This window comes from Chiloscyllium plagiosum, chromosome 2 (assembly GCF_004010195.1).
Source record: "Chiloscyllium plagiosum isolate BGI_BamShark_2017 chromosome 2, ASM401019v2, whole genome shotgun sequence".
Taxonomy (NCBI): Eukaryota; Metazoa; Chordata; class Chondrichthyes; order Orectolobiformes; family Hemiscylliidae; genus Chiloscyllium; species Chiloscyllium plagiosum.
The window spans coordinates 60,648,151-60,664,617 of record NC_057711.1 but is presented as its reverse complement, the minus strand read 5'-3'; the positions used below and the strand labels follow the sequence as shown (position 1 = coordinate 60,664,617).

Here is a 16,467-nt window from a genome sequence, read left to right as displayed (position 1 = left end):
CAATGACATGCAGGTCCTTGGCCTCCTCCATCGCCAGACCCTGGCCATACGCCACCTGGAGGAAGAGCGCCTCATCTTCTGCCTAGGAACCCTCCAACCACACGGGATGAATGTAGATTTCTCCAGCTTCCTCATTTCCCCTCCCCCCACCTTATCTCAGTCCCAACCCTCGGATTCAGCACGGCCCTCTTGACCTGCAATCTTCTTCCCGACCTCTCCGCCCCCACCCCTCTCTGGCCTATCACCTTCACCCTCACTTCCTTCCACCTATCGTATTCCCAGTGCCCCTCCCCCGCCCTACCTTTTATCTCAGCCCGCTTGGCACATAAGCCTCATTCCTGAGGAAGGGCTTATGCCCGAAACATCGATTCTCCTGCTCCTCGGATGCTGCCTGGCCTGCTGTGTTTTTCCAGCACCACATTTTTCAACTCAAAGAGCACTGTGTTGCCTTTGCAAAGCAGGTTGGCTTAGAAGAAGTTGAAAGTGAGGACATTGAAGAGCTGCTTGAGTCCCACTTTGAAGATCTCTCTACAACAGCTTGTCACAGTGGAAGCTGGAGATGAAAATGATGAAGTCCAGGATACAGTACCATGAGAGCTTTACAATTCTCTTTTCTATCCAGAGGGAAACTGAGAGGTAGTTGCAGCTTTTAGAGGACAACAACTACAATGTAGATTGCAGTAGGGCATCAATTTGTTCAATAAGATATCTGGTCCCCTATTAACAGCTTCTTCCAGACAGAAGAAAAAGGGCACAACAGCAAAAACTGGATGTCTTTTTTAAAGCAACCCCCAACAAACAGTCAGAAGACAATCAACCACAGACATCCACTTCTGTAAACACATCTGCACCTGAAGTTGGTGATGATGATGACCCTCTGTCCTTGCATTAATAATTGTTTCATTAATAAATACGACTTAAACCTTAATTCAGTCCGTGCTATACTTTGTGTTAGACTTTTGGGTGATTTTTGAGCAATCATGAGTGATATTTTTTGCTGGTCTGCCCCAATCCCACTTTTCCTATAGGCCCCATTATTTCTTTTAAGCCATTTTCTATTAAGTGAGGTTTCGCTGGAAAGTCACTATGGCATTATAGGAGAATTACCTGTACTAGAACTCTACCTCAGATGGCAGCAGAGGTGTAGACAGCTTCTTACTACTTAAGGTAACCACATATTATCAGGGGTAGACAGGAGGGTGGAATTCAGAATGCAAAGAGATCAACCGTTACTGAATGGTGGAGTACACTTCAAGTGCTGGACAGCTTACTTCTGATCTTAATTAGTACATTGCTATGTTATGGGTATGAACACTGCCCGTTCCTGTGGAAGATTCCTTGTTCCACAGCATTGGCAAGGACCTTTGGTATCTGATCAGTCCTATTCATTTCTTTGTGATTTTATACTTATGAATTGAATAATTTCTTGTGAACTCCTCTGATAAGATTGATCTTTTTAGGAATGATCAGTGCCTTATGGTTTGCTCTAGCATTGTATTTCTCCATTAATCTGCAGAGATCATTCATCTATTTATAACTATGCAAATATTGATTCCATTGGATACTGAACTCTTTTGATAAATCTTATCAGAATTTTATTTGTTCTGATATTAGAACAATTGACAAAGATTTTCAGTAGTTCTTCACAAGCATCTGTTTTATCCTTCATACCTTGACAAGTTATAATGTCCATCAGTTGCCAATAGTAAACAAGAGTATTTAATTGTTTATCTGCTGCTTTAGTATTTGATTTACTATTCTGTATCTTAAGGATTATCACTTCCAAAATGTCCAAATCAATGTTCTATTTGATCAATCTCTAAAATTGAATTTTTCTGACAATATTGTTTCTGATGTTCGGATGTGATTATTTATTTCAACAACAACACTGGCAAGTTCTGATGAAGAGTCACTGGACATGAAATATTAACTTGTTTTCTCTCCACAGATGCTGTCAGACTTGCTGAGTTTCTCCAGAAATTTCTGTTTTTGTTTCCAGCATCTGCAGCTCTTTGTTTTATTTTATGATTTTTACTTTCCTTGCTTAGAGGCTTTTAATTTGTAGTAACAGCAATGTTACCAATAGTGAGTTTTCCTGTGTTTTAGCATACAAAATGTCTTTTACAGGTACAATGAAAAGGTTTCTCCTGATGAATCAAATTATTTGTAGCCTAAATAAATGATTCCTGTTTTCTTAACTGCTTTACTGAATTAATCCCCACTGTTTTATGGCTCTAATCATAATGTCTGTTTTAATCACTTTTCTTTCTGGCTGATTTCTGCATCTGAAGCTCTAATAATAATCGTCTTTTCTCCTGAATGACTTCCAATGTCTACAGTTAGAATAAATGCCTGCCAGCCTGAGCATGGTTTTCAGTAATGGATCTCCCACATTTTCATAAAGACACCTAACTTACTTCCTCCATTAAATATAGTCCATTAGTCTTCAAATATGTCCCGTCATCAGATTAATTCTTGCTTTGTGGTGCCCATAGGCCTGAAACGTTGGTTTAAATTGCTTCTGTAGCCTTTGACTTCTTCTACTGTAGCCACACATCATAATGCCTGCTTGCCAAGGTCATTGCCAAGACATTTGATGAGAGTTGTAAGCACCTTTCAATAATTCTAGCATTTCCAGCTTCTAATCTTGAACTTTCTTTTAAAGTTTTTCTCACTTACCAGGGATTCTAAATTGATTCACAAAGTCTTAGATGTCTATATCTCACTGGCCGAACCCTGACTCTGGATGGCACGCAATTTGTAACTCTGTTGAGATGACTAAATACTACCTCAGGGAAGCTCTTAACTTTTCTGCTTCAGCACATCTCTTAACAGGCTGGAAGTCAGTTTACCATTGTGGTTTATTGAATCTTGCCAGGAAACTTTCTTCAGCGGGGTTCTTAAGAGTTCAGCTTTTCCTGCTGCTGTCAGTGTGAATTGAATTTTTAAAGCTATGTCTGAAGAAATCTTCAGAATTGAATCACTGCCAGGATGCAGCTAAGACAGCTAAACATTTTTGTATCGCTGTTCACCATCCTATATGGGCAATCTTCACAGTGGCCATTACATTGTTTGTGGCTCATTTCTGCTCACCAATCAGCAGGTTTGCTGCAACTATTCTCTTTTTAGATCTACAGAGCCCTGTTGATCTGGTGTGTCAAAGAAAAACACTTACTATTCTAATGAGAAGAGGTTCTTGTGTTAAAAAAGATGTTGTTGATTATATGTTAGCAGCTGAGTATAAGTTGTACTGATGTGGTAGACATTGTTACAGTGACAATGAAGAGGACTTGGATGACTTAGGACTTGAGATCCTAAGCTGTCCTCCTACTAAGTCGACAGAGCAACATCATTGTAGGGGAGGTGATGGCCCAGTGGTGTCATTACTAGACTATTAATCCAGAATCCGGGTTCAAATCCCACTAAGTACACCACGGAATTTGGAATCATAAAAAATCTGGAATTAAGAAGCTACTGATGACTATGACAGCATTGCCGATAGTTAGAAAAACCCAACTGTCCCACAGGGAAGGAATCTACCATCCTCACCTGGTCTGGTCTACATGTGACTCCAGACCCACAGCAATGTGACTGACTTTCAAATGCTCTGTGAAATGGTTCAGCAAGCCATTCAGTTGCAGCAATTACTATGAAGCCTCAAAGAAAGGAAACCAGACAGATCACCTGACTTGGATTCAGAAGTCTTCAGAATTGAATCACTGCCAGGATGCAGCTAAGACAGCTAAACATTTTTGTATCATGTTCACCATCTTATATATGGGCAATCTTCACAGTCACCATTACATTGTTTGTGCTCACCAATCATTCCTAAAAAAAAATCAATCTTATCAGAGAAGATCAGCTGAAATCACCTGACATTGGATTCTCAAAGAAAGGATTACCTGACATTGACTCAGATACCAGAAAAGACAATGGCTGAAACAGCTCTTTGTAACACCTGGGGTTAGTGCCATAATTGGGAGAGCGGTCTCATAGACTAGTCAAGCAACAAACTGACATAATCTTATTCACCGAATCAAACCTTAATTCGGCAATGTCTCAGGCACCACCATCACCTTCTCTGAATATGTCCTGTTCCAGGGTCAGGACAGACCCAGCAGAGGTGGTAGCACAGTGGTATACAGTCGAGAGGGAGTTGCCCTGGGAGTCCTCAATGCTGACTGTGGACCTCATGGCTTCAGGTTAAACATGGGCATGTAAACCTCCTGCTCACTACCAGGTACTGTCCTCCCTCCGTTGATGAATCAGTATTCCACAATATTGAACAATTGGAGGAAGCATGAGGGTGCAAAATGTGCTTTGGGTGAGAGATTTCAATTATCACCTCTGATGACAGTAACACTACTAATGAAGCTGGTTGGGTGCAAATCTAGAAATCTACTAGATTGGGTCTGTGGCAGGTGGTGAAGGAACCAACAAGTGGGAAAAACATACTTCACATCATCCAGACTAATCTGCTATTGTAGATGCTTCTGTCCATGACAATACTGGTAAGACTGACCACCGCACAGTCTTTGTGGAGACAAAGTCCTGCCTTCACACCTCCATTGTGTTATCACCGTGCTAAATGTGATAGACTTCGAGTAGATCTAGCAACTCATGACTGGGAATCCATGAGGCTCTGTGGGCCATCAACAGCCGCAGAATTATACTCCAGCACAATTTGCAACCTCAGGGCCCAGTATGTCTCCCATTCATTCATTACAGTCAGCCGGGGGAACCAACCCTAGTTCAACACAGATTGCAGGAGGGCATGCCAGCAGCAACACCAAAACTACATAAAAATGAGGTGTTGAAGTTACCAACCAGTACTACTTGCAAGCCAAACAGCATAAACAGCAAGTGATAGTCAGAGTTAAGCAATCCCACAACCAATGGATCTAATCTAAGCTCTGCAATCCTGCCACATCCAGTCATGAATGGTGATGGACAACTAAACAACTCATAGAAGGAGGAAGCTCCACAAATATCCCCATCCTCAATGATGGAAGTATTCGCAGAAATCTTTTGCTAGAAGTGCCAAGTGGATGATCAATTACAGCCTCCTCCAGTGGTCCTCATCATTTCAGATACCAGTCTTCAGACAATTCAATTCACTCCACAAGAGATGAAGAAATGGAGGCTGCAAAGGTTGTGTGCCCTGAAAATATTCCGATGGATGGCTGCAATGGATCATCCACTTGGCACTTCTGGTTGAAGATTTGTGCTCCAGAACTTGCCACTCCTCTAGCCAAGCTCTTCTAGTACAGTTACAGCATTAGCATCTACTGAGCCATTATCTCATCAGTCTATTCTCAATCATCAGTAAAGTGACAGGAGGTGTTACCAACAGTGCCATCAAGCAGCAACTGCTTAGCAAAAACCTGTTTAGTGATGCCCAGTTCAGGTTCCACAAGGGTCACTCAGCTCCTGACCATTGCTGTCTAGGTCAAATATGGACAAAAGAGCTGAATTCCAGAGGTGAGGGGAGAGTGATAGCCCTTGACATCAAGGCCACATTTGACCGAGTGTGGTATCAGGAGCCCTTGTAAAACTGAAATCAATGGGTATCAAGGGGACAAGGTCTCTGCTGGTTAGAGTCATAACTAGCACATAATGGTTGTTGGAGGTCAGTCATCTGAGCTACAGGATATCTCTGCAGGTGTTCTTCAGGGTAGTGTCCTAGGCCGAACCATCTTCAGCTGCTTCATCAATGACCTTCCCTCCTTCCATAAGAAGTGTGCCAATGTTTGTATAATGTTCAGCACCATTCATGACTCTTCTAATTCTTAAGTACTACATGTTCAAATGCAACAATTTCTGGATAATATCTAAGCTTGTGCTGACAAATGGCATGTAATATTCATGCCATATAAATGCCAGGCATGGACAATCTCCGATAAGAGACAACATACTCTCCATTCCTTGACATTCAATGGTGTTACCATCATTGAATCCCCTGCTATCAACATTTTGGGAGTAACCATTAACCAGAAACACACTGGACTCATCACATAAACACAGTGGCTACAACAACAGATCAGAGACTAAAGAAAAAAAACTTTGACAAAAATTTTGACATTTTTTGCAACAATGCTAAAATGTTGTATTATGAGGCAATTATTAATAACAGTTTTAGAGTCAAAGAATGAAAAATTTATAATATGAGGCAAAAGATTATCAGAACTGCAGTTGTTCTTACCATGCACATTATTGAGTCGTACTGAGTGCGTGAAGTGTTGGTAGATACATAGTACCTCTGAAAAAAGTCGGCCACGAGCTATTCTCAAGATAGGAGGTTCTGAAGGAATATATGGCTAGGAAAGAAGGTTCAAATGATTCAGATTAGTGAACTCTAAATTACTATGTAGCATTCTAATGCACACTGAAAGTTCAATGTGTCTTTCAAAGATTTACTATTGCCATACTAACTCACCTGTCCCATTCTTGAGCTTAATAGAAGACTGCAAATAAGAAGAGGACAAATATATTGGAAAAGCTATTCAAGGGCAGGGAAGATCTGTATGGTTAAATATCTGTCAATGATATTTTTGCATAAAACAATTTCCTCCTTCCATGAACTATGTTGACTAAAAAAGAATATATGACAAAGTGCTGAGAACCAAAGCTCTCACTTTAATGAAATGAGTGTTTCCAGTTAGTACACTTATGATTAAGCCTATATAACAACAATTTGTACAACTTTTGCTTTGAAAATTTATAATATAAAAACCTGCATCATTTTGACACCAAAGAAATGAATTGGGAATTTGGGTTTTTGGATTTGGATGATCAAGTCCATTCATCCAGAAAACATGTTCTGAAACTATTTTGGAGCTTTAGCTACCAAAGCCAAAGTTAACGTAATGCATTTATTAATCTTTGAAGAATTGACAGATACCAATTTTAAATTTCCCTTTCTCTGGTTGAAACACAGATACCTGAAAATTTATTGGTAAGATTCCATTAGACTTCAGCCATTATTCCAAAAAGAGGCCTGCAGACCATCAGTGGCATTTCAGTCCTATTGTCTCTGTTATGTCTTTTACTATATGACCAGTTTATTCTACAAATTAAATAATTGATGAAATATGGTAAATTTCCTGTGCCAATTAATGAACAGTGACATTGTTCCAAGTCAGGATGGTGTTTGGCTTGGAAACAATTGCAGATGGTTGAGGTCACATATGTGGAAAGTGCTGTCAAAGGAGTCTTGGTGAGTTGCTGCAATGCATCTTGTAGATGGTACACACTAGTGCCACTGTGCACTTATGGCAGAGAAAGGGAATGTTAATTATTCAAAACATCAGTTTACAAAAAAGACGAAACTAAATCTTGAAGTAGACACAGATTGTAATTTATATAACAAGGCAATTATGGAGCTGTTAAGAAGAAATAGATCTATTTAATTCTTCTAGCTCTGACTTTGGTTACTTTAAGACTTTAAAACTATTCATTGGTTTGAAGGAGAAAACAATCTTTATACTTTAATTAGGCCCACTCCCTGTGCTCTTTCCCAATAGTTTTCAATGTTTCTTTTCAAGTTTATCTTCACTCACTATCTTCAGCATTCCCTTTCAGCACCATATATTGCTTACTCCTTAGTCACCCTTGAAGAGATGCTCATGAGTTGCCTTCTCAATCCACTGCAATCTTTTTGTTACAGGTAATGTTATTAGGAAGGGAGAACCAACAGAATTATGTTGAAAAACGTCTTTACACAGCAGCAAGAATTGGACTTGCAGAGCTGCTCTTGTAGAAAGCTCCCATGAACACAACAGGCTATTGGTCGTGTTCTGTACTGTAACCATTTCATGATTCTGTAATCACTTTAATTGTATACTGAAGGTTTTTAAAAATAGCAGTCTGAATTAAGTTACAATAAGAAATGTTTCCAAAGACCTTAACAGCTGAAATTACACAAGCCATACAAACATCTATTTCTTATTGAAAGATAACATATAATAAATAAAAACAACAAGTTCTGTAAAATAGGCAGGATAAGCAGCACCTTAAGAGAATGACAGTAAAGAAGCAAGATTTTCATGTGGGGTTTGGAGTCCTGATGTTGGGACCAACTGACCCTTCTCTCCCACTCCTCACCAAATGTGTACTTGCCAGGAGATAGACAGACTCTGGAAAGCTTACAAGACAGACTAATAATTAGTCATCTTCATATTCACAAACCTATCAGCATGGTTGGTAGGTTCCCAAAGCTGCTTGGCCAGTCAGAGTCGGGATAACTCCGCACCCAACATTTCAGGCTGTCACAGATAAATAGCCAATAAGAAGGCAGTGGAGGGTGGTGGAAGGTAAGACCAAAAATTTAAATTGATACAACACTTCATCTTTCTACCAGACATCTTCTGGAATTAAAATTAGGGACACTAATTTCTAGATTTTAATCATTTCTCAGAAAGACAATTTAATCATTTAAACCCTGCTTGGCCTATCTTTTCTTCCCATTTGCCTCACATCAGAAATTGCTAAGGAAGGGTCACTCAATCCAAAACCATTAAACCTGATTTCTCTCCACACTTGCTGCCAGACCTGCTGAGATGTTCCAGCAATTTCTGCTTTTGTTTCTGACTTACAGTATCCACAGTTCTTTAGGTTTTTATGCCTTACATCATCATATCCTTTGTCATTTAATCAGTCCTGCCAGCCACTGTACCACAGAGAGTTCCTTTTTGTTTGTTATTTGTGTTTGTATTTACTTAATAACAGCATACCTCTACATTTTTCAATGGATCATAACAATTCCATTTTTCTTTCAAGAAATGCCAAATGGGTGCTGAGCATTTCTAAGTACTTTTGTCTTTATTAAATAAAAAAATATATTTGGTTTACCTTAGCTTCTCCATCAGGCAAGAAGAGATAGGCACCACTCTTATCCCGGTTACTTGTGGTTCCATACCACCAAAACTGAATATTTATCTGATGTTCACTCTGATTCTCCTTGATGTTTATTTTCTAATATGAAAGGAAGGGAATTTGGATATTTGATCATCTTAAGTTGTCTTAAAATATAATTTAATATTACTTATCTCCATTTAACTAACGTTTTAACTTGTATCTTCATCAAAATATGTACAGTTGTAACAAATACGCAAGTGAACCATGAGAACCCCTATAAAATATTACACGCCAACTATCAGTAACATGTGAAATAGCTATTTGTCAAATTTTCTCCTTCAAAAGAAACAACACTCAGTATGCATGATTTGCAGATATACAAGGAATATTCATAATTGAACACATGACTCCTAGAATGAAGCATCATTATACCACAGGTTTAGATGGTCTTACTTCTGTATATGTATAAGAGCAGAAATTGGTTTGGGTTGTTCCATTACGATTCATGGTCCAAAACAAATCCTACGTTGTAGGAGCAGAAGTTGGCCATTTGGCCCCTATTATTCCCAAAAGCATAAATATCTGGGCGGCACAGTAGCACAGTTAGCACTGCTGCCTCACAGCGCCAGAGACCCAGGTTCAATTCCCGCCTCAGGCAACTGTCTGCGTGGATTTCCTCTGAGTGCTCCGGTTTCCTCTCACAGTCCAAAAATGTACAGGTTATGTGAATTGGCCATGCTAAATTGCCTGTAGTGTTAGGTGAAAGGGGTAAATGTAGGGGTATGGGTTTGGGTGGGTTACTCTTCGGAGGGTCAGTGTGGACTTGTTGGGCTGAAGGGCCTGTTTCCACACTGTAAGTAATCTAATCTATCTAATTTTGGATGAATTGACAAAAAACGTCCTGCAAGTGATCTGATAAATTTCCAGATTTAACAGAATCATATTACTGCACCAAGAGTATCTTTTTTGTATACTTTCTATTTGTTAACTGATATTCACAATACCTACTTATCACTCAACGGACTGGACCTTGTGTGTATCAAGAACTAGCTTGCTACGTTTTTCATTTATTCAAAAAAGTATCGTGTAAAAGGCTAGTTAACAAATTTGAGGCTCCTGGAATAGGAGGGTGACTGTTAAATTCGAAAAGAAAATTGGCATAAGGACGGAAAACCGCAATTTATGGGAAACAGTAATTTTTTTCAGACCAGAGGATGGTGGACAGTGGTGTGCACCAAGAGTCATTGCCAGGACCACTGCTTTTTTGACATATACCGTGGGAAAAAAGACCTTGGCTATTCATCCTATCCAAGCCCTTCATGAATTAAAAACCTCTATAATGTTACCCCTCAACCTCCGATGCTCCCGGGAAAATAGCCCCAGCCTATTCAGTCTCTCTCTGTAGATGAAAACCATCAACCGCAGCAATATTGTTTTAAATAATTGTTTTCACCCTTTCAAGTTCAACATAATCTTTCCTGTAGCAGAGACACCAGAATTGAAAGCAGTATTCCAGAAGTGTCTTAACCAATGTCCTGCACAACTGCAACATGAGATCCCAAATGCTATAATCAATACAATGACCAATAAAAACAAGTGTACCAGATGCATAGAGTACAAAAGCAAGGAGGTGATGGTGTAAGACATTTGTTAGACCTCAACTGAAGTACCATGTATAGTTCAGACACCACCTATAGGAAAGATGTGAACACATTAGAGAGAGTACAGAAGAGATTTACAAGAATGGTTCAGAGAATGAGAAACTTCAGCAATGAGGATAAATTAAAAGAAATTGGAGCTGTTCTCATTGAGGAAGAAGACCGAGAGGAGATCTGAAAGACATCTTTAAAACCAAAGGCCAGTTGGACAGAGTAGGTAGGGAGAAGCTGTTCCCACTCATAAAAGAACAACAAACAAGGAGGACTAAATTTAAAGTTTAAAAGTGATGTGTCAACAAAGCAAGAGAGTGTGAGAATTTTTTTTCATAAAATGGTTAGGGCATGGAATGCCCTGAATGGAAATGTGGTGAAGGCAGATTCAATTGAGGTACTCAGCGCAGCACTGGATGATTAACTGGATAGAAATGGTGTACCTGGATATTGGGGAAAAAAGCAGAAGATTGGCAGATAGTTATAAGGCCGAATGGCCTCCTTCTGCACCATAATAATTTGGTAATTCCGAGAATGTGAAGAAGAACAATTTTACACTGGGTAGTAATGGCCTGGAACTTGCTACCAACCAGCAATTAATTCAAGCATAAGTTGCACGGGAATCTGAAGAGAATAAACTTTGGGACTGTAGGGACAGAGTGAAGAATAGGTATACCTGGGTTGCCCAATGAAAACCTGGCACAGACTCAATGGCTCTAATGACTTCCTACTGTGTTTTAACTAATTCCAAGAGAGTATCTATTTTTGAATGTCTCTGAGGAATCAAGTTTATGTTAGATTGCCATGGTTTGGGTTCATTCAACAATTTCAACTTTTCCCACATTTTTGCAAATATCTTTTTCCAGCCTCCTTGTGTCTTCTTCACAACTTATTTTCCCACCAATCTTAGTGTCATCAGCTAATTTTGCAACTATGCTTCAGCCACTTTGTCCATGTATTTATATCAATTGTAAACAATTGAGGTTTGCAATAATGTTTCCTGTGGCACATGACCGATTACATCTTGCCAACTAGAAAAAGACCCATTTGTGCTTTCTGTTAGTCCGCCAATCTTCTATCCATGTCAATATGCCACTCCATACAGAATGAGCCTTTATTTCCTATGATAACCTTTGTTGCAGCAAATTATCAAATGAATTCTGGAAATCTAAGCACAGTACATCCACCGATTCTCCTTTATTCCAACGTTACTGCCTCAAAATGTTTGGATGATTTAATATGATTTTCATTTTTACAAATCCATGGTAGGTCTTCTCAATTACCTTGAATGTATCTAATTGCCTTGCTATAACCTTTTTGCATCTATAGATTCATATAGTATAGAAGAGGCCCTTCAGCCTTTAGTCTACATTGACTAAACTATTCTAAATCTACACCAGTCCCACTTTCCAGCACTTGGCCCACAGCCTTGAATATTGTGACATTTCAAGTGTTCATCCAAGTACATTTTAAAGGTTGGGAACCTCAACTACACTACGAGGCAGTGACTTTCAGACTCCCACCACCAATATTTTCCTCAAATTCCTTCTAACCTTTTGCCGTTTACCTTAAATTCATGCCCCCTTGTTACTGACTCTTCAACTAAGGGGAGCGGCTGCTTATTCACCCTACATATACACCAAAATCAGAATCACACCTCAGCCCTCTATGTTCAAAAGAAAACAACCTGAGCTTATTCACCTCTCCTCAGAGCTAAAATGTTCCATCCAAGGCAACATCCTGGTGAATTTCCTCTGCACCCCCTCCAGTGCCATCACATTCTTCCTATAGTGTAGTGACTAGAACTAAACACAGTACTCCAGCTGTGGCCTCACCAAAGTTTTGTATAGCTCTAACACATCATCCCTGCTCTTATAATCTATTTCTGAAATATCACCTTAAATATCTGCACAGCATCTCTTTAAACCTAGTTTGCCAATTCACTTTAGCCAACTTTGCTTTCATGCCCTCAAAATTAAGAGATGGTGGTGGCAGAATCAAGTTTCTGTTTGAACTTAGAGAAACAGATCCTGCAGAATAATGAGGTAGCTGAAAAAGACATGCGAATCATTAGGAACAACCAACAATACTTCAAGCATTTTTAAAACAGGGTTTGCATCTATGCTAGTGGCTAGTGAACACAGCAATGGTTGGCCAATACTGAAGACTGCACCAGTGACTGAATGCAAGAATAAAAATAAACTTTTGCAAAGAAAAAATGCAAATCAAATATATCAAAATTTAAATCGTATTTTAGTTTGGCTTGTTTGCTAATGTGATTCTGACATGAACAAGAAAAGAAGCATCAGCCAACGAAGTGATCGATTTATTTATAAATACAAGTTTACTGAATGAGTGTGATAGTTCTATACAAACCAAAGAAACATATTTCTAGAATTTTATACCTTTAAGAAACCTTTAGTTCCTGAAAACCAAGCCTTCAAATTTAGATTTTCAATAGTGATGTCACCAGTGTAGCTTTTCAGCGTGTCAATCTTGAAAGGACTCTCCACGCTTGTTTCTTCCCTTCCATTTAGGTATACAGTGTAATCAGTGAGCATAGGTTTGATATCTGGAGCCTCCACTAACTGGTAGAGCCCCAATCCCAGCGCTGATACATGTGCCACAAAGGAAATCTGTTGGAAGAATAAAAAAAGTGGAAATGTATCAAATGTAAAGCTTAAATTTTGACCCATTTCACAGATAGACATAATAATCGTAAGGTTCAGTGTACTTCAAATTTAGTCATTCTACCAGGTTGAGCTTCTTAGATCAATCTCTGAAATTTACAATTCCCAGCTGAGAGAATAGAACTACACCACTGATCAAATCGAAACTAAGAATTTTATTCATAAAAGTAATTGATCCAGAATTCTAGGATCCCAGGAGATTACATTAAACCATTGACTTTAAAATGGATTGGGTAGTTTTTGATTATCTTTCAGGACAGCATGAAGTTGTAGCGTTGATGTTTTATAACAGAACAGGTCTCCAAAATTGTGCGACAGTATCGAAAGTTACAGTCTTACGTTGAGACAAAATGATTTATGGGGATCCCATACCAGTGAATAAAACTCTCTCTGCAAGTACATTGTTACAAAGATGCTTTATATTTAGCATTTTTTGGAGGATTAAAATTTTGAAAGAGTTAAAAAAAGGATTTGTTGCAAGTTTTATGAAAATACATAAAGCTGTCTATTTTAAAGAGGTTTTTGAATGTTCACTTTGGATATTGCATTTTTTTTAAAAAAACAGGCTTTCTGGAAATAACATAACTGGTGATAACTGTCTGCTATTCTGTAGACCTCTGCTTGGACTGATAGAACAGTGATTTGTTTGAAGAAGTCTCTTTTTTACCCTACTCAGTAAAACACATTTACTTCAAAGAAAGCCTGATTTGAGGGAATCTGAGGTTGAGGGAAGATTGCGAAGAACAAGGTGCCTAGGTGACCCTTCTCATTACTGCAAAGATAACCCTCTGGTTGAGTTTAAGTTGAGACACAGAATTTCACAGAATCCCTAGTGTGGAAGCAGGTGATTCACTCAACGAGACCACACCAACCCTCTTAACAATAGCCCACCCGGATCCAGCCCCCACCCTATTCCTGTAACCCTGCATTTCCCATGCGGAACTTACCTAGCCTGCATATAGCCTGGACACTATCGGCAATTTAGCCTGGCCAATTGACCTAACCTGCACATCTTTGGACTCTCAGAGGAAAACCACAGCACTTGGAGGAAACACACACAGACATGGGGAGAATGTGCAAACTCCACACAGACCTATCCCAATGGCTGGGATTGAACGCAGGTTCCTGGCGCTGAGGTAGTAGTGCTAATTGCTGAGCAACTGTGCCACCCCAAATTTATTGTTTTGTCTTCGTATTATCAAATATTTTAATCAGATCGACAATATAAAACATGTACAAAATACAAGCTATTGTTTTGAATATTAACCAGGTACAGACATATTCGTTCTTTTAAAAAATGATTGAGGTAACATTTCAAGATTGTATTTTCTGATCATGCTTTTGTCAGACACCACTGTGCGTGATGAGTGTCTTGACCAGAACATCAGAGCAACAGACTCCAAAGCAGTGTGTACTTTATGTTTTTACCTTCAAGAATGACCTATTGGTCAAACTTTTATTTCAGAAAGTCAATCTCTTCAGAGAACTTGCTTGCTTTCTTCCTGAAGAGAAAGCTGCATGCTTCCATGTGAGTTTAAGGAATACACATTTATACTTTTATTTTACTTATTGTACGTGTTGACCAATTATTGCATCATTAATGAATAAGCCTCATTTTGATAATAAACCAACCGTTTCATTTATTAAGAAATTTGATCAATAGATCATGTAGGTTTGAAATTTTTTTTGATAAAGTATTTAACTGGTCATCTTAGTAACTAAAAAAATTTATGCTGGAATAATGGAGTTGCGGAACTGGAATGAGACTAACTAAAAAAAGATGGTGCACTCCTCCTGCCTCAAATAATACAAAATTATAGAATAACTTGCAACCATAGTAATAACTTTGCATCTAATGCATCAATTTAAGTTGCGACTGGAACAAGGTACAAATCAATGTAATATGGCATGGTGGCTCGGTGGTTGGCACAGTTGCCTCACAGTGCCAGAGAGCTGGGTTCAAATCCGTTCTCCCCATATCTGTGTGGTTACCTCTGGGTGCTCCAGTTTCCTGCCACAGTCCAAAGACATGCAGATTAGATGGATTGGCCTTCCTAAACTGCCCATGGTGTCAAGGAATGTGCAGGCTAGGTAGATTAGCCATGGGAAATGCAGGGTTACAGGGATGGGGTGAATGTGGGTGGCATCTCTTCAGAGGATCAGTGCAGAACTGATGGGCCGAATGGCCTGCTTCAAAACTGTAGGGATTCTACGAAATTAAATGCAAACAACGAAGAAAGGAAAGCCACAATTTAAAAATATTAAATTCTGTTAGATGCAAAAGTCAAGAATGAATCAAAAATTAGAAAAATTAGGCTGAATCTTTGTCAAGTTTTTGAAGGATTTATTTGCTGAGGCCAAGCAAGTTCTCTTGCCATAGCTTCCCTCATTGACTACCTGCCCTGTCTCTATGGCACCCCTCTCATCCGATTCTAACCACATTATACCTGTCACCATTCCTGAAAGAACTCATCATTCACTAGATATCCACCAAAACCTAGCAACTCTGGCACTTATTCTATATATAAAAGACCACTATGCACCCATATGAACACTAAACTGTGAAGCTGCGCTATTCGGTGACAGTCAATCAGATCATGTTGAAGGAGATGAAGATGGTGCCATGATTCTCTGACAGGGATCCAGAGGTCCTGGTAAAGACATGGTTCAGAGGAGCCGTGTCATTATCCGGATGATTGGCAGTAGAGATCATAACTCCAAATTGTGCCAGAGTGGTCTAACATCAACACCTAGATCAGTGCATGGCAGCTGGCTGTAGCAAGGATAAGTGCCACACTCTTCTCTATGATACTTCATATTCACCCTGCCCCAATTCCCACAAAGGTTCATGCTTGACCACACTCACTATTACAAGCAATATCGTCCATTTTTTTCAAATTCACTCATGGGATATGGGGCAGCATTTGTTGACCAAACCTAGTTGCCTTAGAGAAGGTTGCAGTCAGCTGGCTTCTTGAACTGCTGTAATCCATGTGGTTGTAGGTAGACCCACAATATCATCAGGGAGGGAGTTCCAGATTTTGACCCAGAAATTTCTTCAGCAGTGTTTCTTTAACACAGAAGAAACAACAATACATTTCCAGATCAAGACAGTATGCGGCTTGGAGGGGAATTTGCTTTTATTCCAGCAACCACACCATTAACCATGCATATCCTGTGCACTGCCTCCTGATTTGCCCACGACACCTCACCAAACCACCTACACTAATGCTGTGCCACCCACTTTTACCTCACTTAGTCCCTCCCTTTCT

General features: G+C 39.4%; 1 protein-coding gene across 2 annotated transcripts in view; it reads right to left on the bottom strand.

Annotated features, from left to right (window-relative positions):
- The window catches only part of man2a1 (mannosidase, alpha, class 2A, member 1), a 245,178-nt gene that overhangs the window by 67,420 nt on the left and 161,291 nt on the right, over window positions 1–16,467 (bottom strand). For both annotated transcript variants that reach the window (XM_043710431.1, XM_043710422.1), the window contains exons 14-16: window positions 12,911–13,141; window positions 8,851–8,973; window positions 6,203–6,317 (exon numbers count right to left, since the gene is read on the bottom strand). In XM_043710431.1, coding sequence (XP_043566366.1) covers window positions 6,203–6,317; window positions 8,851–8,973; window positions 12,911–13,141 — 469 coding nt within the window. The remainder of the gene's footprint in view (window positions 1–6,202; window positions 6,318–8,850; window positions 8,974–12,910; window positions 13,142–16,467) is intronic.